The sequence below is a fragment of the Homalodisca vitripennis genome, chromosome 3, assembly GCF_021130785.1.
Source record: "Homalodisca vitripennis isolate AUS2020 chromosome 3, UT_GWSS_2.1, whole genome shotgun sequence".
Classification (NCBI taxonomy): Eukaryota; Metazoa; Arthropoda; class Insecta; order Hemiptera; family Cicadellidae; genus Homalodisca; species Homalodisca vitripennis.
In genome coordinates, this window is record NC_060209.1 from 57,000,105 (window position 1) to 57,025,507 (window position 25,403).

Genomic DNA, 25,403 nt, shown 5'->3' on the forward strand with positions numbered 1-25,403 from the left:
ATTACAGAGTTGATACTCTCCTGATCACTTTCTATGTAGACATTCAATGTCAGCTTTTGATCTAGCATAATTTTCAGGTGTTTTATTTCTCTGAAGACAAGCCTAAAACACTTAAAGCTGCCTAAGTTTATTTTTATTAATGAGGGAAACTATGACTGTTTTCTTAATACTGCTTCTCTCGTCTGAAACCAATCATAGATGATCTGCAGATTTTTATTAAGAATATCTCCCACAATGAACTGTCATTAAACATGAACATGACTACATAACTCTAGTATACACTGCATCGAAATAACAATTATGATTGCAGTAAATACAATATTAAAAAAACACACTTTTTCATTCAAACTGTACCACAAAACAGCTGAAAATATTCCTTTCTTTCTTTAGTTGGTTTGTTAAGTGTTCATGTCACATGTGGCATGCTAACATCATAACTGCTATGAGTACTTCTCCCCTTTGCAATGCTGCAAACAGAATCATTATAGAATGTAAAGAATTACACAATGAAACCTGGATAACTCAAAGCTCAAGGTATCGATAAAAAAATTCTAATCACTTAGGATTTTGACTAATGAAAACTTTTTTCTTATTGTATAGGAATATCAAATAATAAATTCTAATGCAGGAGAATTATCCAAATTTTGAATGATAATGTTTGAATTATTCAAGTTTGATCGTAATTTATATTTTGAAATATAGAAAATAATTACCAACTTACATACACAAAAAATTGCACTACAGGAGCAGCAAAGTCAGCTGGGTATCTGTTCCCTTGTTGGGAAATATACGTTAGGTTGGCCACACTGACTACCATGAGCAGACCTACCACCACCTGTAATCACAAATAAATCCATTTAAATTGTACTTAAATAGATTAAGAAGATAACTATCATAAGGATTAATTTTGTTAAATAATATTTTATAGCTATAAATGTGTATAAATCATAACACTAAAAGGATTTTTAAATTATATTCGTGACCTATACAGGTTGTTTTATTTATAGATAAGTTCAGGTACTTAATATTTAAGTGTAAACAAATACTGTATAGTGCTGATAAACTCAAATAATATACATTAACGAAAAACAACGATAAGATTTGTGTTTATAGATAATTCACAAGAATAATTCTGTACACTCTGCTTATCAAACATGTGTCATGTTTTACTGAGTTTTACATACAGGCAAGTGTCGTTCTTGGTTACACAACACTGTTTCAACCTGTAGTCACTACGACTTCATAATATATATTGCTCAAACTCGTACAACCGTAGTATTGACTTAAGAACCAGCCCTATAATAATAAAAATAATATTATACTAATTTTAGTTTTATTAATAACTTCACATTATCTCTTATTGCTGTTTTAAATAAAGAGTGTTACTAAATGGCCCACAATATTATACTAATTTTAGTTTTATTAATAACTTAACATAATCTATTTTATAGCTACATTATACATTATAGCTATTTTAAATTTAGAGTATTATTATATGGTCCGCAATCTAGTTCAAGGTTTCATTTTTGGCCCTCGAGCCTGTGTACGTTGGACACACCTGTTCTATATGCTCCCATTAATGATAATGAAACTCTCAACTAAAGCTTTAGACACATAACGTAGGTATGGTCCTTTCCACCATATAGAATGATTCGATGTGAATGTTGAGTTTCGTTCCAGTTCACCTTCCTCTTGGTGCAGCGCCTGGAATCTGACACTGTCACAGACTTCACACTTGGAATTTTCTATGGATCACTTTAGATGAATATGACTCTGGATTCCAGGAGTCTGTGACAGTGCTAGATTCCAGACACAGCACTAAGAGGAAGCTGAACTGAAGCTAAACTCAACATTAAAATTAAACATTTACAGATTCTTATGATGGATCAATTGTCACCTAACTTGTTCTTATCTTTAAGAAAGTTGTGTTTTTATGAGATATCAACACCTGCCAAATAATAATGATCCACAATAGGGAGCACATTACAAATAAATAATGCTTTATTTTCATTTTGAATCATTTCAATGTTGGCTTTATTTTTATTTTTAATAATTTCAATGTTGTCTAACACACTTGATAAGTACTGAAATAACTGAATATTTTCTTATTCAACTTAAGTATTTAAATTTTTTGTTGATACACTGCCAAACCTTATATCAGGTGCCTTGATAAGTAGTATGTTAATTTTATAACTAAAAATGAATCCCAAAATTAGCTGTTCAGCGCTAATCTTGAGAAAGACTGGAACAATTTGGCTAATTCTTTTTGTAATATATTCCTTGAAATTCGAGTAAGATTTTTATGAAGAGAAAAATAGTAAACGTTTCCTGGAATATTTAAGAATTCAAAAAATAATTGTAATATTTACAACACGTTATCCAAAGTTAACCGACACTAAACCGCTGTTGACACTTTCATCTAAAGTTCACCAAAGAGCCAGTAACATTTGTTTACAGTTAAATTTTAGAAAATATTAAATAATTATACAGTTGTAGCGCGCACGCACACTACTATTTTAATATAGTAATTTTTAGATGGTATTTTAGTAATTACACAGTGTGTAAATTAACTGGACTAACCCAAGTCCCTTTAACCGCGTGATGTGAGGTGACTGGCCGTGCTGAGGAAATGCAAGGGTCAGCACTCGTCAGCACGGGTCGGCAGTCGAGTTGAGGGCTCGGAGGTAGGCGGAGGGATTGGCAATGTAGAGTGTGTGAAGTAAGTCTATTTTGGTGGAGTGAGATGCGAACACACCGGTACACATATAGTAGTTTTGGGTGCGCCTACGAGTGTTTTAGTGCATTTTGAATATAGATTGGACTCAAACAAAGGAGAAACGTGAGTAATTATTTCAAGACCCTTCTCAACCACTATTCTAAATTTCCCTACGAGCTAGGGTGGTGGCAGCAAAACGCTATCCCTTTTATTAACCATGAGCCTCTCTGGCTAATATCGGAGGGCTTACAGTGGTGACCAGCGGTGGGATACGATAATTAAACCAGCAATTTATTTCAAAATGATTTCAAAACTTTAAAAGAACTCTAAAAGAAATAAGAAGTGTACCACGTGGTTGAGAAAATTATTAGAACATTTCAGTTTACACTCCATTATCCAAATAACTACTATTCTAAATTCATTTACAAATTAATTGCAATGTTTGTTATTTCTAAATTTCGAGTAAATTCAACTTATATGAAACGAAGATGGACTTGGATTAGTTCTGTGTGCTTATTACACCATGTGCAACGCCATTACACTATGAAGCGTGAAGTTGGACGCCATCATCATATACGTCATCATAGAACATAGAAAGGAACAAGGAGGGCTTAGTCACCGGACATCCAGTGATCCAGACCGGAACTACCAACTGCCGACCACTGTCTACGCAGATGTTGTCATCTCCGTCAACGCAGTCACGATCATCCACAGCCTTCGATGATGGCAGCCCTGTCACTATTTGGTGAGCAGTGGGAACTTTGTTAAATTAAATTAAATTAAATCTCATTGGCGAAACCTAAGATTAGACTACGTATTATTTAGTAAATAGTTGGTTAAATAATATGGTTCAAAATGCTTTGGAAATAAAATGGTGAAGCAGCATTGAGGCCAGGCTTTAAGCATTAAACTTCTTTATTGACAAACAGATTCAGAATTATTTAAAATAAGAGAAATTAAAAGGATAACATCCTAGTATTTTATTTTGCCAAAGCCTCCATGTCAGGTCGTCACCTCCAGGGCATTCAGTCCATCATGTTTTCAGCGTAAATTATAAGCAGAATAACGTGTTGATTAAAATCATTTGCTTGGAAATAGGGATATGCCAATGATTCTATATTAGCTTACTGTTCAATTTGATTGATAATTCATTAATATCTGTATACAAAAAGAAAAACCGTAGAAAATTTTAATATAAGTGTAAAAAGAGTATAATAGCAATAATTGTTGGAAGTAACTTGTTTGCTGATTATAAAAAGGGTAAATTTCGAATTATACTGAAAACAAAAGTGATATCAGTTAATGTGATTAACTATTAGAGTATATAAGTAATAGCACATAGTATATCATATAACAAATACGATTATTTAATATTATTGCAGCTGTATTGAGTCACATTACAGTATTGATATACTTGTATATCGAGGCATTGTTAGAACTATTGATCCATTGATAACTCAATACTACCGATTAGTGATTGGTATCATTTGGAAATCGAAAAACTTTATTGTTTTGATTGATCCATTATCGAAAATTGAAAAAAAAAAAAAGGGGAAAAGTTATTTTACTGAAAAATAGGGAAACTAGTTATTCACATTGTTGCTGTCAACGTCTTTTAGGGATTTCATTTAGAGCGTTTAAGTTTAACTATTGAATATCACTGATAACCTAGAGAGAATTGTATAGCTACTGTATTCCAAAGAGGAAAAACCAAATTTTTTAAATTATTAACGATGGGCACTGTACACCTAGAAGGGAAGACCGGTTTGAGGTCCAAGACGCCTTTGATGCCATATCGAATAAAGTGAGGTCGCTTCAAGTAACACTAGATGAAACGGTTAGCCAACGCTTCTACCTCCGCGGTGAACAAAACTGAAACATCTCCGTACCCGATGGACATGACCCTTGCAGACAGCAAGCCGTCATATGAGCTTGTCTCAAGTATAGCCCATTACGATGGAGAGAAAGCAGATCTAGTCGCCCCCTTCTTTGACAACATCGAAGGAATTGGAGAGCTCAGCAATTGGAGTGAAGCTCAAAAAACTTCAAGTTTTAAAACTTAAACTAACAGGCAGTGCTCTACAGTTTGCAAAGGTCAGACGAAAAATGTAAAAAAATTCAACAACTTTAGAAGAAATAAAAAGCTGCTTTTTATGGAAAGATTCGGCGATAGCCTACCAGATCATTACTACTTCGAGCAATTGGCTAGCATACGACAAAACAGAGGAGAAACTATTGAGCAGTTCTCTGACCGAGTAAAAAAGGGTCAGTGATGATAAAACTCTAAGAGTTACAAAAACAACGCTGAAGCAAACCCAAATTCTGAGAGAAGAGGCCGATAGAAGAGCCATGGATGCCTTTGTAAGAGGATTTAAATGGTGAAATAGGACGGCAGACCAGGATCAAGTTCCCCTAAAACATTCAGAGAAGCTGTAACCACGGCGATAGCTCTAAACAACTTAGAGAAAAGACCATCCGAATTTGAGGAGAAGACAAGGCGAGTTTTTGGGAACGATCACCGATTACTACGTGTTACACTTGTGGGAAACCAGGCCATAAAGCCAGAGAATGCCAATCCAGGCGAGTAGATATTGTATGTTATACATGTAAGAAGAAAGGTCACAAAGAGAGGGATTGTAGAAGTAAAAGTGAAACAAACTACCTATTATTGTGAAAATTGCCGAAAACCTGGAACAACAAGCAATTGTTGTTGGGGTTTATGAGAAATTACAGCATTAGGAAGAGGCGCGGCTAGAGGAGGAACCTTCAGGAGCAGAGGGTATCAGCATGGAGGACGTGGATCAGCTTCGAAACACGTTTAAACCACAACGAGGGGACCCAGGCACGCCGCGGTGAACCTCAGAAATCATTAAATCTGAACCACACGGGAGCTCAGACAGGCGAAGTTGAATTTCAAAGCTGTTGCCACCTTGACACAAGAAAATGTGAGTGAATTAATTGTACAAGGGTGCATAGGAGGAGTGAACGGTTCATTGTAATCGATACAGGAGCACAAGTATCACTGATCGATAGGACAATGGCTCAGAACAAGCTAACTCCAACTGAAATCCAAATACGAGGTATCACCTGGTGCTGTTATGAACGTTTACGGCACTGTAACAGAGACCTTGCAACTGGAGTTACTTGATTTAAAATGTGACTTCGTAGCAACAGATCTCCCTGAAGATTTATATTGCTATCCTAGGATACGATGTTTTGAAACGAAAAAAAGGCTGTGATTGACCTTGAGAATAAGTCTCTGAGTATTGGAAACAAGATAGCATGCAGTTTCCATGAAAGAGAATCCCCTGTAACTCGAAGCAGGAGAAGTGGCATTGGCATTGTTTCAATGTTCCCACGAAACAAGTTCAACAAAACCTTAAATCCACCAAAACAAAATCCTGAAGGAAGAAATACCTGACATTTTAGCGTATAGTCGCACAAACATCAACGTGCCTGCCCGTTCAGAAAATGCTTATTCAAGTAAAATTAAGCAAAAACAAAAAGGATCAAATGGAACAAATTGGAAGGAAAAACAGTAATTACAGAACCAGCGTTAGTAAAAGTTCATGGCATCAATGTCGCTAGAAGCCTTTCAAAAGTGAATAAAGGAATGTGTTGGGACCAAAATCATAAATATCACCTCTGAAAATTTAGTGATATACAAGAATACGCTGCTCTGCAAAATAGAAGAGCCACACAGTGAAGCAAATAAAGGAGCATGGAAACGAGTAAATCTAACACAAAATAGGACAGAGGAAATTCAATGGAAACTTGAAGAAAAAATTAAAGCACTCCCAACTGAAGACCAAAATAAATTAAAAAATGTTCTCCAACGCTACAAGCGTCTATTTAGCTTAGGAGGAATAGAGAATTTGGGGGTGTACTTCTTTAGTTACTCACAAAATCAACACGAGCCAACATCCTCCGATCAATAAGAAACCTTACAGAGTGCCACAATCACAGAGAGGTACTCTACAAAATTTGATACAAGAACAATTAGATAAAGGTGTAATTGTACCCAGTACTTCCCCATGGTCAGCACCAGTAATCATTGTCCCCCAAGAAAAGCAGGCTCTGATTGGTACCATCAGTTATCGTCTATGTGTAGACTATCGGGAACTCATAAAATTACAGTTCCGGAAATATATCCCCTTCCAGATATACATGAAACTTTAGACATGTTAGGAGGCAGAGTCAGTACTTCTCGGCACTGGATCTGAATTCAGGTTTCTATCAGGTAAAAATGCACCCTGAAAGTCAAGAGAAGACGGCCTTCAGTACTCCTGATAGTCATTATGAATATACACGCATGCCAATGGGATTGATCAATTCTCCTTCTGTATTTCAACGATTGGTTGATACTACTCTCACAGGTCTGAAAGGAAAAGCATGTTTGCCTACCCTACTTGGATGATATCCTAATCTTCAGTTCGAGTATTGATCAGCACGCTAAAGATCTTAGTGAAGTTCTAGAGAGATTTCAAGAGGTATAATTTGAGTATCCAGTTGAAGAAATGCCAAATAGCAAAGTCTGAAATTTAACTTCCTAGGCCATTGTTGTATCGAGAGATGGAATCAAACCATGTCAGAATTAAGATTGAAGCTGTCAAAAATTTTCAAGACCCAAGAATGAAAAGGAACTTCGTGGATTTATAGGACTATGTAGTTACTATAGGAGGCATGTACCGAAATTTGCCGACATCGCTAAACCTCTGACAAAATTAACCAAAAAAGACCAAAAGTTTGAGTGGAACGAAGAAGCGGAAACATCATTTGAAAAATTGAAGACCATCCTTGTAAACTGAACCTTTATTAGTGTATCCAAAATTTCTCCAAGGAATTCGTCTTAAGCACTGATGCAAGTAATGTTGCACTTGGCGCAGTATTAGGACAAGTGATTAATGGAATAGAACACCCTATCGCCTATGCGTCAAGACAGTTAAAACTCTGCTGAGCAGAATTATACAGTAACAGAAAAAGAACTTTTTAGCAGTTGTATGGGCAGTAAAGTATTTCCGATGCTACCTGTACGGACGATCATTCTCCTTGTATACTGATCACAGCGCAATCAGATGGCTGCTGTCGCTAAAAGATCCTTCGAGTAGACTCACTAGATGGGCACTGAAATTGGCTGAATATGACTACAAGGTATTCCATAAACCAGGGATAAAAAATCAAAACGCTGATTGTCTGAGCAGAATTGTGTGCAAGAATACTGTGGAAAGTCTACCTATATTGGATGTGGACAGCATTAAAGAAAATCAATGTAAGGATGAAGAGTGCCAGAGATTGAAAAAATACCCTCAGTTCAAAACAAGTCCACAAGGAGTCATCTATATAAAGAGGCAGGACAGACAACTGATAGTCGTTCCAAGACGGTTAAGAGAGAAGGTTATTCGTTTACACCATGATATCCCGACAGCAGGTCATGGAGGTATCAAGAAGACGATGTTAAGAATCCAAGAAAAGTTTTATTGGCCGAAAATGAAATTAGATGTTGTCTCCTTTATCAGAGCATGTGATCCATGCAATAAAAGAATGGATTACCGGAAAAAACTTAAAGCACCTTTAGGTAATTTCAAGAAAAGTACAGAATTTGGATACCGGATTTCGTGTGACATTGTTGGCCCATTACCCCTAACAAGCTCCAAAAACAAATACATACTGACAGTTATAGATCATTTTTACAAGGTACGGAGAGTTTATTGCATTGCCAGACCAAACTGCAGAAGAAACAATAGCCCGAGCACTTGTGCAGAGAGTCATTACGAAGATGGGAGTACCCTGTGAATTAATTACTGATCAAGGCTCAAATTTCACATCCGAAAATAATGAAAAGCATGTGTGCTCTACTAAGAATAAAGAAACTTCAAACCACCGCTTATACATCCCATGGAGCAATGGTAGAACAGAAAGAGTTCATAGATCCATACCCAAGATGCTAAGTCATTATGTCAACCGAAATCAAACAGACTGGGACGAGCTCCTACCAATGGTAAATATGGCTTATAACTCTCAAAGTGCATGATTCAACAGGATTTTCTCCTTTTGAGCTAGTCTTTGGAAGAGAGATGAAGAACTCCCTTAGAAGATGATCTATTGATCACAGAAGAAGATGATGGTTACCCTGATTATGTCGAAGATCTTAAGATGAAGTTGAATGCCGTAAGGAATTTGTCTCAACAATGCCAAGAACATGCAAGAACCCAGCAAAAGAGACAATACGACAAGAATTCTAAGCTAAATAAATTTGAAGAGGGCCAACGAGTATACCTTCACGTGCCCCAAGTGAAAAAAGGAAAGAGTGAAAGAAGTTGTCTAGACCATGGGAAAGGTCCATACACAAATTGTCAAGGTTATATCAGATTTGAATGTCGTACTCCGAATTAAAAGGAAGAATGTAACTGTACATGTGAATCGAGTTAAAACCTGTCACGAGTTTAAGTTGCAAGAACAAGGAAGTAGCCAAAATGATCCAAAAGCTGCTCAGGTAGCAGAAGAAGAAGAACAGGAAGAAATCATTGAAGAGACCGAAGACCATGAAGAGGCAATTCAATAGAGTAGCCGGACAAAATGAAGAACAAGACAGGAGAGAACCAAGCCCAGGAACCGCAGCCAGAAGAGCGACCAGGCCCTTTTAGATCCATAAGATAGAAGAAAAACCGTGTAGATTCAAAGGGACTATGAAGTTTATTAAATAATAGGAATGTATATACATATTGTTATGACAGTGAACGTGTATTGCATCGTTTATTTAGTAGTTAAAAGTAAACGCAATGTATTGAATAATTATGTATTGTTTGTTATTTGAGGATGTTATATGAATACACTAAAAATATTCCTCGTTTAGTATGTTATGCTTCTTGTCTGATGTGTAAGTAAAAGATGTTTTAGAGTACCACGTACAAAGTAGAATGCAATAGTTACTCCGAATTGAATGGGTTGTATGCGTGAGTATGAATGTTGTATGACTGTGAAACGAATGTTGATGAAGATGGGTATGCAAGGTGTGTGAATAAAAGCCAAATTAAAGGATCCAAACAATTCAAATGTGTGATTGAGTACACTATAAGGAAAGAAGTTATATCTACGCAGGTTAAGATAAGAAACATAAGATCAAGCTGTACGTAATAAAATAAATTCGAATAAGTCAAGGACAATCTTAAAGATAATCACATAGAACTAGACCTTAACAAGCTTTTAAATGATACACATGTTTTGTACCCTAGTATCAAAGGAAAAGTATAGAAACCCCACTGAACTATTTCTACATTATCATAGTTTTCAATGTTTATTTTGTTCATTTTGAATAGTGTTACTTTGCGTAGTTTTTGTTTTGTCACAGGAAAATGCCAACCTGTGCGAGGATGTCCTCAGTTGCTGAGCGGCAAGCCCCAACCATTCGAGTAGAGTAGAACATGGAACTCCGCTCGCAGAAATTATTCAGGAGTCTTCCTTTGTTCAATTCAATACACCAAGCCCGCCTTGAAGTACGGTATTGTGAAATTCATTGTAGTGCTGAACCAGTCAGGTCAGTGTTGCAAAGACTATATTTGTTATAAATTGTGGGGACTTGCCAAGCTCAAGAAATGTAATGTAGTTAGGAGGACATATATCTTAAGTGATTGTCAATGTCAAGTAGAATTAAATTGTAGATTTATAAGACTTACGTAGCCTAAAATACTATTTTGTCCTTTTAAGTTGTGAAAAAATGATGTAATGTAAAATGTTATCCTATACATTTTTTTTTGAAGTATTGTAAATATTTGTTATATTCTGAGAATCTAAGATGTATCACCATGAAAAAATTCTGTATGATCCCATCTTTCCTGAAAGGGAGTGGAGAGTGATGTAGCGCGCACGCCACACTACTATTTTTAATATAGTAATTTTTAGATGGTATTTTAGTAATTACACAGTGTGTAAATTAACTGGACTAACCCAAGTCCCTTTAACCGCGTGATGTGAGGTGACTGGCCGTGCTGAGGAAATGCAAGGGTCAGCACTTCGTCAGCACGGGTCGGCAGTCGAGTTGAGGGCTCGGAGGTAGGCGGAGGGATTGGCAATGTAGAGTGTGTGAAGTAAGTCTATTTTGGTGGAGTGAGATGCGAACACACCGGTACACATATAGTAGTTTGGGTGCGCCTACGAGTGTTTTAGTGCATTTTGAATATAGATTGGACTCAAACAAAGGAGAAACGTGAGTAATTATTTCAAGACCCTTCTCAACCACTATTCTAAATTTCCCTACGAGCTAGGGTGGTGGCAGCAAAACGCTATCCTTTTATTAAACCATGAGCCTCTCTGGCTAATATCGGAGGGCTTACACAGTGCTTTATCAATAGTGTGATGCAGATTGCAAAGACAAAGTTACTATCTAGTATATACTTAGTATATATATATATATAAACCAGCTAATGCATTGGAAAAATATTATTTACACGCTGTTATTAAAACCACTTTAATGAACAAAGCTGTAAATATTTGCACATAAGGCAACTGAGACTGGTTGGCTCCACTGACATTGTATATAGTAGTTCAACTTCCCTTTTACTGTAGTTATAGGAAAAAGGAAGGGATGGCACACTTCCTTTTATACGCAAAGCAGAACACAAGCAACAAATGTAGATGTTTTTTGACCTAAATAAGTCTTTTTAAGTTTACGTGTATGAACATATTTTCTTGATTGGGATAAAAACTCAATATAACTTATAGAACCAGAAACATTGTACACTGATAATAGATGCTTTTAAATCTAAGTTGTATTTCCAAACACACATATGTGTTTATTTTCTTGGTCTGTACAACAATATAAACTCAACTATGGAACCGTAAATAAATTAGACACGAGTAAGTTTAAACAGCTGGAGCTGACACTTTTTAACCACAGTAACTTTTTAATCATATGTAAGTATATATATTTTCTTCATCTTAAAAAAATATATCTCAGGGCTCTATCATATTACATAAAAAATGCTTTCTCTATAAAAGCGTTCCTAATGGAATGGAGCAAAGACCTAAACCAGAAGAATGATTCTTAGGGAGTAAATATTAGGCTTCGATTTCAAAAATTTGATGCCGAGGGTAACTGCTAATAATATAATAAAACAAACATTTTCCACTGTTTTAAACATAACATTAAAACAACACAAATTACAAAATCATATGTGGTGTGACTATATATAATTGGACACTGGAAAATAACAATACACATTTGTTCAGTGTTGCACCACATGTACAGGAACCAACCAAAGTAAATTACATGACCAAAACAAAAACTCCAAATGTATCTAAACAATGTTTGATCTTAACAATCTCCATCTATCCTCAGCTAGTTTTCTTCTCTCATTGTCACTGTACGAAGGGGTATCAATGCCATGGTTTAGTTTTGGTTTTAAAGAGAGTTTTTGTACAAAAATTTGTCCTTTTATAGGTTTATGATTTATTATTTGGCTTTACAAATTAAAAAAGACAAAAAATTGGTTTTATTTATATGAGGTTTTCAAACAAGTACTTCAGTTACATTGTTCCGATTTTAATTTATTTTAAAACTCTGAAATTGAAAAATCAGGTTGCAATTAAAGATATAAGTTTTATTAAATAGTTTCTGAGATGTTTATTAAAGAATATAAACTTTACTGTAGAGTATCATATCAAATGTGCTACCCATTGCAAATCGTTATTTTTAGTTTATTATTAAAAAGGTAGGGTACAACGTCACACCATGTGGCATAACACACTTCGCTAAGGTTGCATGCAAAATGTCATATCTATAACTCATTTAATTATCGAGATATGCTATAGGCAGCTAGACAGACAAACAATCATACAAAAAAGAAATTGACACAGATATTAAGCTCAGCCAACTTCCATGGTTGGACATGCACCGCCATAGAACACATTATTGTCTATGTAATGAAGTTTCGTGGAAAATATAAAGACTACAGATGAAATATTTCTCAAGATATCTTGAAGGGCCACATGAAACTTTCCTAATTTTTTTCATTAAGTTGGTTTTCATGACAATGTTCAAATTATAAAAGTTCTGTTAAGCTAGAAAGAATACTATAAAGCAACAGTACTATACATCTTTTCACTGACTTTAACACTGACATCTCATTCTATTATTTTTTAGTTTTACTCTATAAATACAAATGTCACATGTTCATGCTTACAAATATATTTATTCTGCTATTTTCTCGTTGCCTTCATGATTTATCCGTACAACCAATGTAAACATATTTGCTAAAACTCAGCCAAACCCCATATAGAGTAACATGCACCATTATTGAACTCGGTGTTGCTCATACAGAAATGAGACTTCAAGTACAATTTAAAGTCTATAGATCATTTTGTTTTCGAGACATCATGCAAACAGACAGACATAAATTAAATTTTTCAGCCTCTCGAGTGATAGGCTTCACTAAAGCTCAGCCAATAACATACCATGTTATTCACTATACAATTACACGGTTATTCAATAACAATGTGTAATTCACAGTGTTAGCATTAATTTTCAGTATTATTATCTACAAAGATAACAAACTAGCAGACATCATCCTGCCTGGTTTGTTTATCTACTTAATTGTGTAACCAGTTGAGTAGAATAGTACATTACAAGCCATGCCATACTTGGAACAGAATCAGAGTTATATATCTTAGAAAATAGTGAATGTTTTTTTTAATTTTTATCAAAGAAAATAAACTTTATTTTAGACCCTTCACAAGTATATGTATTTGCTACAAAATAATGTTGATATTCTAAAATTTGTGAAGGAAACAGGATTTTTCCGTATATTTGCCATCGTTCAGTGAAACAAGAAAACAGTAACACTACGTTTCGAGATCTGCAATCTGATCTCTTCTTCAGGTAAAAAGTTTACCTGAAGAAGAGATCAGATTGCAGATCTCGAAACGTAGTGTTACTGTTTTCTTGTTTCACTGAACGATGGCAAATATAAGGAAAAATCCTGTTTCCTTCACAATCCTTCCATCGTCAAAAATAACCTTTTAGAATTTCATTTTCTAATTTGCTTTAAAATAAAAAGAATAGTTTATTTTAATTATAAAGTTGTTTTAAGTTTTTGCTTTCTAGTTTAATTTCAATATGGTTATTGATTTATAAATAATATGAACAGCAAAGTGCAGAATTGTATGTTTAAGCATTTACTAATAATAACAATAGAGTATAATTGTTAATAAAAACAGGAGCAAATTCTATGTACATTCTGCAGTCACATAATTTATCTACAATACTGGAGACAGTCACTTTGTGTAGTACAAAATCTGGAGAAGGAAAGGTTATATTTAAGTTATAATGCATCACACAACTAAGTATGAAAACGTTTTATATTCTTAGGTCATTAACTACACTCAATTTTCTAAGATATTTTTAAAATCACATAAGGTTTCAAAATAGCAGACGTAAAAGACGTGTTGCACCACATGTATAGGAAGCAACCAAAGTAAATTACATGACCAAGACAAAAACTCCAAATGTGTCTAAACAATGTTTGATCTTAACAATCTCCCTCTATTCTCAGCTAGTTTTCTTCTCTCATTGAAGGGGTATCAATGCCATGGTTTAGTTTAAGATATTTTTAAAATCACATAAGGTTTCAAAATAGCAGAAGTAAAAAGTCGTAAGAAGTATACAATAACATTGCGGGAATAGGGATGAACTCGATATTTATAGTAATTTCTAATTCAAATTCAAATTCAAAATTCCTTTATTCTTTTTATACATAATGTACATGAATTGCGTCAATTACCTTTACTACAATATAAAACATAAGACTCAGGTTAGAGTATTCATACTTTATATTTAATACAGTATAATAATACATATAATATTTTAAATATTTATGTCCATAGTGTTAATATGTTTTGTAATGGTAGGCAAATACAAACAAAATTACTTTCAAGTCACCGTGTAAAAAACTCTTCAAGAGAGTAGAATGAATGATCTGTACAAAATTGTTTCAACATTTTCTTAAAATTATTAAAAGAATTCTCATTCTTAATACAGCCTGGAAGGTCATTTATAAATTTTATTCCTATGTATGTCGGACACTGTTTATATTTTTCTTTATTATGTTTCTTTACTACAAAATTTTCTCTATTTCTTGTATTATAATTATGATAATCTTGTTGCCTTGGTATAGACTCTGCATTTGTCTTGACATGTAATATAGTTTTATAAATATATAAACTATATACTGTCATTATTCTTAGGTTAATAAAGTGGTCTTTACAACTATCATTATTTTTAAGGTGTAGAATATGTCTTATTGCCACTTTTTGTAAATGTAATATTTTGTTTAAGTTATTTGCACTGGTTCCACCATAAATTTCAATGCCATATGAAATGTGTGGATGTATCAAGGCATAGTAAAAAGATTTCAGTGCATTTATTTCTAGGAAGAAGGATAACCGCCTGATTGCAAATATTCCAGAACTCATTTTATGACAAATTTTTTCTACTTGTTTTGTCCAACTTAATGTATTACTTAGAGCCAGACCCAAGAATTTTGTATCTTTTACAAATTTATTTCCAATTGTATTTATCTCATTTGATTGTTTACATTTAAATTTCATTAGAATTGTTTTATCAGAATTTAGTAATAAATTTCTATCATTCAAATAACATTTTAGTTGTGACATTGAATATTCTGTTGTATTTATTACACTTTGTAAATCTTTTCCAGAAACTGACATACTTATATCATCTGCAAACAAACATAAATGATTGTTATTTGATAAATTTGTCAAAATCTGTGGCATACCTCCCAAGTAGCATAAGAACAAAAATGGGCCCAATACTGAACCTTGTGGTACAGAATATTGTATTTTTTCTATTCTTGAATTAATATTTCTCATTTCATTATTACCTAGATATTTAATACTAACATACTGCTGTCGCCCTTCCAGATATGACTGATGCCAGCTTAATTCTTTATCCTCAATACCATATGATTCTAATTTTTCTAGTAAGGTTTTATGGCAGACACTATCAAATGCCTTTGTCAGATCCAGAAAGGCTCCAACAGTATGATTCCCTTCATCCAAATTTTCTAGCACATTCTCAATATAATCAATTAATGCTGTTACCGTTGATCTATTTTTTCTATAGCCATGCTGCTCCAAATCCAGCAATTTACCCTTCTCAAAATAGTCTACTAATTGAATCATCATAGTCTTTTCAAATATTTTTGATAAAGCAGGTTGTATTGCCAATGGTCTATAATTTAGAGGATTTTTGCTGTCTCCTTTTTTTAACACAGGAACAACTTTTGATATTTTTAATTGAGTTGGGAAGTTTCCTGTTATTATAGAAACATTCACCACATGTAAAAGAGGATTTAAAAGTGCATGTTTTGCCTCTTTAATAATCTTTATAGGTATGTCATCATACCCTGCCGACCATTTTGGCTTAATAGAATCAATTATTTTAATTAGTTGATCACAGTCAATAGTGTTGCATTTAAATTTACTTTTATAATTTGAATTTCGATTAATAGAAATTGACTTTTTGTTTAAATTTGGAGCAACATGCTTTTTTACCATTTCGACAAAACTTATGTTTAATAAATCAGCTACACAAACAGGGTCACAGATTATTTTACCACCATCGTTAAGCTCTATATTTTTAAATGACATTTCCTTACTGTTTCTAATTTCATTATTTACCACTTGCCATATAGTTTTATTGATATTTGTTGTATTCACCACTTTATTATTAATGTAATCTCTTTTCTTTTTTTGAATCAATTTTTTATATTTATTTTTTTGTTCCTTCAAAGAAAGTTTTATTTGTTTGTTATTTTTACTCTTCCTATATAAATTATGTTTATTTATAAGTTCTTTTTGTTTGCAAGTTATTTCATAATCTATCCATTGGTTTTTATTGTGTTTAATAAAGAAGCGTTTTAAGGGAAAATTTATATCAAAATAATATTTTAGAATGTTGTAAAAATATGTAGACTTATCATCTACTGGTGCCATATAAAGTTTAGTCCAGTCTTCCTTAGATATGTCTTTCTTAAAGTTTTCTATATTTCTTTCACTAAAAATTCTTCCAATTCTACTTATTTTTAATTTAACATTTTTATTTTTCTTTATTTTGAACATTTGAGCATCATGATCAGAGAGTGATGTTATTATACATTCTACATCAAATAAAGTAGCTTTCATGTTGGTGAGAAAATTATCTATTGCAGTTTCACTGTTGTCTGTTACCCTGGTTGGAATTTTAACTGTATAATAAAAACCATGCATATTCAATGTATTGACAAAGTCTTTTTTTTTCTATCCTCCCTCAAAACATCAACATTAATATCACCACCAATAACAATGTTATCACAAATTTTGGATAAAATCTCTAAAAACATGTCTAGTTTTTGTAAAAAACTTGCAGTATTTTCAGATGGACTCCTATAAATCCCTCCAACTAAGAATTTTACTGAATTGATTTTAATCTGAATAACACAAGATTCAAATATTTTGTCTTCATTCAGTAGATCCAAATTAACATCAACAATTGTTTTGTAATTTATTAAATGCTCCGATACCAATATTAATACCCCACCTCCCTCATAATTTTTTCTGACATACCCTTTTGCTAATACAAAACCTGGTATTTTAAGTTTTTCAACTTCATCACTATTTAATTTATGTTCAGTCAGAATTATGATGTCAGGTTCAAGCTCTTGGATAGTTATTGTCAGAGGATCAATTCTGGTGGCCAGGTGCTGTATGTTCTGATGGAAGACAGTTACATAATATGAAGTTTGATTTTGTATGTAGTTCGGTTTCCTTTTTATCTTACAATGACTTTTTGTTTTGTGAACATTAAAAAATCTTCAGAATTGTTATTTGAGTTATTAATTAAACTACATGCCTTATGCCTACCATTTAACAATAATTCACCACTAACAGAATCACTTAAACCTATACTGCTAGAATGACAGCTATCATTAAAACTACTATTTGCCTCAGAGCAGTCTTTTATTGTAATACAATGCGTCGAGTTGTCATGTGGCGAGGACCTGGGTATGTAGAGTGTAGTCTCTGCTGGCTCAGTGAAACTCATCTGGTTCTCTTGAGCTGCTGTGTGTGCCCCTTCCAGCTTCCCTGGTGGTAATGGTGGGTTGTTTGTCATGGGCGTTGGTGTTGAAGCAGAAAGATAGTCAGTTGGTGCTGTCTTTTTTTTATCTTCCACTATTTTATGTAACTGTCTGGTACTAATAGTATCCTGAATTTTTTTCAGAAAATCCTTGTGAGTCATACCATTTCTCAAGCTTCTTTGGGATTTTTCATTAAAAACAATGATTTTAATTTGGGCATTAGTTGCATTCTGGAACTCAAAAATATTTTCAATGAAGTGACCTATTGTTATTTTGTCCCGCATACATCCCATCGGTGAGCAGACTAATGTTTGAAGACCTTTGTTTTTGAAATCAGCAGTGAGTTGTTCAAATGCCTCATCATAGTCGCTTTTTGATGGTTTCATAAAATATTTTGGTTTGGTTATTAAACTGTATATAGTGGCTCCATTTTGTGATTGTTGGCAGGCTAGATGGCTGGTTATACAGTTTGACTGTGTAGGTTTCCCAAACTGACTCTTAAATACCACTGCAACACCGGCACTCATGTTTTTTTTTTCGTCATTCAAGTCGCTTGATATGCAGTGTGAGAATGCCACTGATCTGTTATCTTTATTTTTTTTTATTTCTTTTGACATATTGGCTTCAATTACTGTAATACTTTTGGTGCTAGTCAGTTTATCTTGTGCATTATTATTGGTTAACTTTGTATTTTCAGAGTTCTTCAACAAAATTTTTAATTTTGGCTGAGCACATATCAATATTGCTTTATTTATTATTTTGCTGACAGTCATAGAACCCTTTCTGTTTAGGTGGACTCCATCTCTTGAAAGGCAGGAGTCATTAATGTACTTCCCAACATCCAAATAGACTGCTTTAAGTTCTTTACATGCCCACCTAATATTTTGGTTTGTTCTTTGCAACAAGGATTGTGGAGTATTTCTTCTAGCAATTATACTATTTACAATTATTGGTTTACCACTGAACGTTTTCTTGGCTATTTTAATTAATTTACACATAGCTCCCATTACATCTTCTGAACTTCCAAGACAATCCAAGTCATTTGAACCAAAATGTAGCACCACAGTTTTCGGGTTTTTTGCAATCGTACTCACATTTTTAAGTCTTTGACACATCTGTTCAGCAGTTGCTCCCCGATAGAATTTTAATTCTGTGTCTGGCACTGATACATGCTTCAGCATAGAGTCCCCTAAAACAAGAGCATTGACTTCCTTTTGCTTATCTTTTTTATATGTAAATGTAGGATTTTCCCAATAGTACTTAGACTGTTTAATATTGCCTCTACAATGTTCCGGCTCTACTTCTTGGGTATCAATCTCCTCTTGATCTTCATTTCTGAGACATTCATATTTGTTAGTAAGAGTTATAGGGTATTCATTTAATTTTGTGTTTGTTTTCACACTCTTGCCACTCTTAACCTGTGTCCAATTTCCATTATTTTTTTGTTTGACTTGACAGGCTTGAGACTTCTGAGTAACACGGTTCATCTCATTATTCTGCGGTTCACTATGTACAATCTTATCATTTAATTTATTTTTCAGTTTAGTTTTGGCTGAACTTAGAATTATTGGGGCTAGACATTTGATATTACTAGAAGACCTCGTGTTGTGCAGTATTGAAGCAAGTTGAGCTCTTTTGGTCCATACATCAATTTCATACAATCTTGGAATTTCAAAGTCTGTATCCACTGATCCAGTGTCCGCAATGTGAGCCAGTAACATTTCTGCCACTAGGAGCATATGTAATCCGCAATCATAAGAATTGTTCTGCTTTGTTATTGTACATAGCTTTATTTTCACTTGTTCAGTCATACCAATGCGTAAGAGCAATTTCGCTGCCACCGCTTCAGCTACTTTGAGGTTGTAAGTACCCAAAGAGTCAAAATACAAAAATTGTTTTTCTTTTCTTGCATAAAGTAACATACTCCAATGGGTTCCTGATCCTTTACTGTCTGTAACAAGAGGGTCTCCGATGGAAAAATGAGAATCGTTTATTGGCATCAATATGTAGGATTTTTCATATAATTTTAAAGGTTCTAAAACATTTTCAATGGTGTCAGAATGTTTCAAAATAAGTACAATGGCTGGTAGCATCAAACAGATTTTTCTTTGGTCTATAGTAGTAAGAATAAGAATAAGAATAAGAATAAGAATAAGAATATTTATTTGCCATTCGGCCATAGTAGCAATAGACATCGTCAGGTGTTTAATTTACTTAAAACTAAAAAAAATACGGTTTGCCAAGGCACTGGAAATTGACAAACTTAACAGTTTAAAAATATTTTAACAACAACAACAATAAAAACAAGTTAAAAATAGCAAAAATAACAAATATATAGCAACAGCCTTGTCACACAACAATAAAGCAAGAGCTTACGTCATCAAACCAGCAAGGTGTGTCAAAAAGCAAAACTTAACAATTCTAAAATGAATATAAACAGTAACAAAAAAAGACAAAATAAATTCAAAAATAATAATAACAGCCATGTGATTAACAGCAAGTCAGAACAATAACAATAAAAGAAACAACAATAACAAGTCAAAATATAGAGTCAGCAATATCACTGTCCATGAACTCATTTAAAGAATAAAAAGGGTGGTTTACTAACCAGTCCATCAGCTTTCTCTTGAAACTCTTTATATCAACTGTATGGGCTTTATGGCCTAATTTATTAAAAAGTGTAATTGACATTGCATTGGCATTTGACTGTGTTTTACTAAGTCTAGCAAAATCTTTATTTATTTTATAACTAGTTCTAATATTGTAGGAATGAAGTCTACCTCTTATAACATAATCACCTAGATTAGATTTCACATTGACAACAAGTAAATAAATATATAAACAAACAACAGTGGGTATAGACTCTCTAATGAATAACGGCTTACAACTAGTTCTTTGGTCTGAGTCAGTGAGCACTCGTACAGCTTTCTTTTGGATTAACAGAACTCTATGTATTTCTGAACCATTACCCCAAAGTTGGAGCCCATACAGTAAAATACTGTTGAAAAAGGCAAAATAAGCACTCCTTAGATATTGCTTAGGAACATTTTTCTTTAGTTGCCTCAACAAAAAAACCACTCTACTAAGCCTTCCACATACATAGTTAATATGATCTACCCATGATAGCTTATTATCTAGATAGATGCCCAATAGCTTAACACTATCAGAGAAAGTACTGGGGGAACTCATGTTTTTCAGTGTAAAGCAAATATTTTGTGTTTTGAGATCATTTAAAACAAGTTGATTGGCATTAAACCAGTTTTTAGCATACACAACATTTTCATCCATAAAAGTGGCTAAGCTATTTATATTAGAGTTAGAACTAAAAAAAGTGGTATCATCTGCAAACATTATCACGTTAGCTTGAACATTGTGAGGGAGATCATTCATTACAACTAAGAACAGCAAGGGACCCAGGACCGATCCCTGTGGTACCCCATACTCAACACAACGCGAAGTAGAGAGAGAACCTCCAACACTTACCCTTTGTTCACGTCCCGTTAGGTATGACTCAAATAATGCCAATTCAGTACCAATTATACCATAGTGAGACAATTTAGAGAGCAGTAGGTCCCTAGTATTAAGTAGATCAAAATATATAGTTATAGCATCATCTGTAACCCATTCACCATCAAGCAGAGACAGGGCTACAGATACATTATTTTCGGTGTTAGACTGTGCCACTGTAACATTCTTTTCTTGAGAGGCTTGTACAGTGTGCAGTTTGTTATTTATTTCTCTGAGGTCTTTAATTTCTTCCTTGTACATTTTTTCTTTTTTCAGTAGTTTATTTATTAGATTTTCATTCTTGTCTACCATTGAACTGTCACTTTTTCCTGATTTTTTTTCATTTTCCAATGTTCTTATTGTGTCAGACATGGTTTTAATTTTATTTTTATAGTTATTGCATGTTTTACTGATTTCGTTCTCCATTGCTTCATAAGTGTTAGTTAGCCCTACACGTTTATTTTCCAAGTTTATTAATTTATTTTTTAAAACATCGATTTCATTTTTTAACCTTTTGTTTTCTTCATAGTTCTTTGTAGTTATTTGTTCAACTTTGTATTCAGTTTCTTTAAGTTTATCCTCGAGTTCTATTTCATTCTGTGACTTCCTTAACTTTTCATTGTGTAGCTCTTGTTTTAGATTTTCGTTTTCTTGGAGAAGAGCACTTCCTAGCTCAGCTGCAAGATTTAATGAGGTTTCAAGATCCTGATTTCCATTTTGGCATTGTGTTATTCTTTCAGAGAGATCTGGGTCAATGCAGAGCTCTAAATTTTGTTTTTGTACGATATTTATACAATTTGGACATTTCCAACATTGTCTCTCATTCTCTGATAGTTTCTTCACCTCCGAGTATGCAAAATTCAAACATTTTAGATGAAACCACATTTTGCATTGTCCACTGCAGCCCAACGCTCCATACCTGACATTTTTATGGCAAATTCCACAAGGATATTTTGTTTCTTGGTCTTTGGATTTAGAGTCATAGACAGTTTTCATTATTAAAAGTTAACAAAATAAATCCAATTTTAAATATCACTTTTATTTGGAAGACGAAAAAATATCATATGCACACAGATATAATCTGTCTTTATTTGTTACTTATATAAGTGTCAGTTTTACACTGAAAGATAAATTATTTTATTGATTACAGAAATTTGTAGAAAAATGTTAAATTGATAATAAAAATTTTTGCAGCTTATTTATATTACAATAACACATTAAATATGCTAGCCAGTTAAAATCAGCCTTGCAAAAAGTATATGCTACTGGTTGGATTTGAACTGACGACCTCCAGAACTTGAGGCTGTAACTTAACCAGTTGAGCAATCTCAACTGATAACAGCTGGTATTGACAACAGTCCCTCTCTTCCTCTTCCTAACTGAGTCAAACTAAACATGGTGCAAATATAGTACTTACAAATGGCTTGGATGATTTCATTGGTCAATCTCAACCAATGAAAAGTTTCAAAATCGTGGCTATACAAATTTGTGCAAATTTTATTAATTCAACAATTTTATGGAATTGGAACCAAAAGTAACATGTATTTTTTAAAAAAACTTAACTAATTTTAAGCAACTTTTGCACTAACAGAGTTATTTTATTTTCTAAGATTTCGAGATGGTGACTAACTGTTCAAAGTTTGGAAAAGGAATGGTTGTATAAGTTTTTATGCATCATATATCAAAACAGAAAAGAATTGTAGAATGTTCAAGTCATTTACAATAGTGTTTGTATTCACAATGATGATTTGATATTTTTGTAAGGTTTCAAGATAGCAATAATACAAAATAATCATTGAGAAGTATCATTGAATGAATCACAATATGGGAATATCTATACCTAATAAGAATCTTTAACTGATGCAGCTTAATTATGTCCACATTCTTAGAAACTACTTTATACACTTAATATAAGTTTGTGTGGTAATATTTTAGGATTACAAAGTTTATAATTTTTTAAAGTATTACAAGTATATTTTACACACAAACCATTAAAGTCACTATAACATCAGTATTGTACAAATTAATCTTCTAAATTAACAATGCATATTTTGAGATGGCAGACATGGCGAAATCTAACTTTCTTTCAACTGAGCTGCAAGGGATATACAAAACCTTATAAAATAGATTCAAACCCTACTTGTATAATAGAAGGTAGGTAGTTTTAGTTGCATATTGTATAGACACACACATATGAACAGATGTTAACTACAACCAAATGTTAACATGTAAAGCCTTTGAAAAGATGTTTCACAAACACATGTGCGCACATACATGCACACACAAAAAACATACACACACACACACATATATATGGCTCAAATTAACTTACGATCGTTTAATGAACTTTGAGTCATTTAGCTAAACATCTAATGGACATAGATGAATGATGAATATTAATCAAAACTGTTGGAAGGTTATTTGGAAAAATTCGTTTTTTATTAAAAATAAATTTTTCAGTGAAATAGATATCTAACAATTCATTGAAAACTTAAAAAGGTGACACCCATATGTTAAAAATATACAGTGATCATTAAGTTGCGAACATCAAAAGGAACGTTTCTGTAAGTGGTAGTTTTGATAAATAGATACATTGACTCCTGCAAGATAGCATTACATGTACTACCGACAAAAATATACACACGATTGTAATGGATACTAGCCACTTTAAATCTGTAGTATTGTTGAGTTTACTGCTTTGTAAACATTTTCACAAGAGCAGCGAGTTTTTATTGTTGAACGCTCATATGCGCATGTTGTTAACAAATATCGTGAGAATATGTAATTAATTTGTGTATACTAATAATAATTAAAGTTCGTAAAATATATTTTGGTTCAACTGATTCCTTTTTTTCTTTTTACTACTTGAATACCTTTTGATGTGCTTGAATGATCACTCTGTATGTATTACACAGCAAATGCTTGGATAAACACATATGAACAAATGTGTTTACAATCACAATCCTTTTTAACTATCACAATATATTCTACTATACTAAGCCTCATGGGAGAAGAATGTACGCATTAATATTACAATGTTTTAAGTAATGAACAATTGGGTGTTTATTAATACTTAGTTAAGAAATAACTCTATTACAAAATATAGCTGCAATATCGAGTCAACAGTATGAAGCAGTAAAATGACTAATGATACAAATTATTAAACATGAATGTCATTATTACTGGAACTGAATAAAATCTGTCATCTCCCTACACAATTGAAGAATAATTAGATTATCCAGGACTTAACTTATGACTGTTGGTTTAGCTCTTTTTTCAAATATGGTATCAAGGAATGTAAAAATAATGCTAGGTAATGCTGAATCAGAGGCACAAGTTTGCTCTTAGTCAACAGTCTGTACTTCACTGCTGGACAAGGTCAACAGCATGGAACAAATAACAAAGAAAACCGAGGAGGTGAAAAAACTATAGTGTTGGTTGTAATAATTATTCTCGCACAGAGATGAGTAATCGTTTATATAATTTAAACTAAACTATCTTTCACAACTATATATTAGGCTATGGATTACAAAACTGGGAAACTATTTGTAGATCTATTATCGATAGGATAAGGTTTATAAAAAAATAAATTTAGTTATCCTAATCATACCTGTCCTAAAATAGATTTGATAACACCTAATGCACAGCTACTTGTCACACTGCTATCATGCACTTACATTTATCATCAGCTGTGACACCATTAACACTTTGTTTATGTCACCAGTTTTACAATCATTCCCTTTCAAGGTATTGCTGTTGAGTAACTTCTGAAATATTTTACTACTCCTTGAATAATAAGCAACACAAACCATTTATAACAAATTATAAAAGAAATGTTCTTAAAATTAAATTCTTAATTCATTAGTTACTCAATTTCAATTACAGATCAAATTAGAAATAAAATAATTTGAATAAAGGACATTTCCATGATTGATTAGATATGTTATCAAAATCAAATATGATAATTGTCTTTTAATTTTCAATTCATTGGCTGCGTTGTCACCGAATCAATACATTTGGTTACAACTCACAAATTGGTACAAAATAACAAA

General features: G+C 33.1%; 1 protein-coding gene across 1 annotated transcript in view; it reads right to left on the reverse strand.

Annotated features, from left to right (window-relative positions):
• LOC124358208 (multidrug resistance-associated protein 1-like) overlaps positions 1–25,403 on the reverse strand; it is a 105,802-nt gene that overhangs the window by 59,523 nt on the left and 20,876 nt on the right. The window contains exon 3 of the mRNA XM_046810500.1: positions 722–835. Coding sequence (XP_046666456.1) covers positions 722–835 — 114 coding nt within the window. The remainder of the gene's footprint in view (positions 1–721; positions 836–25,403) is intronic.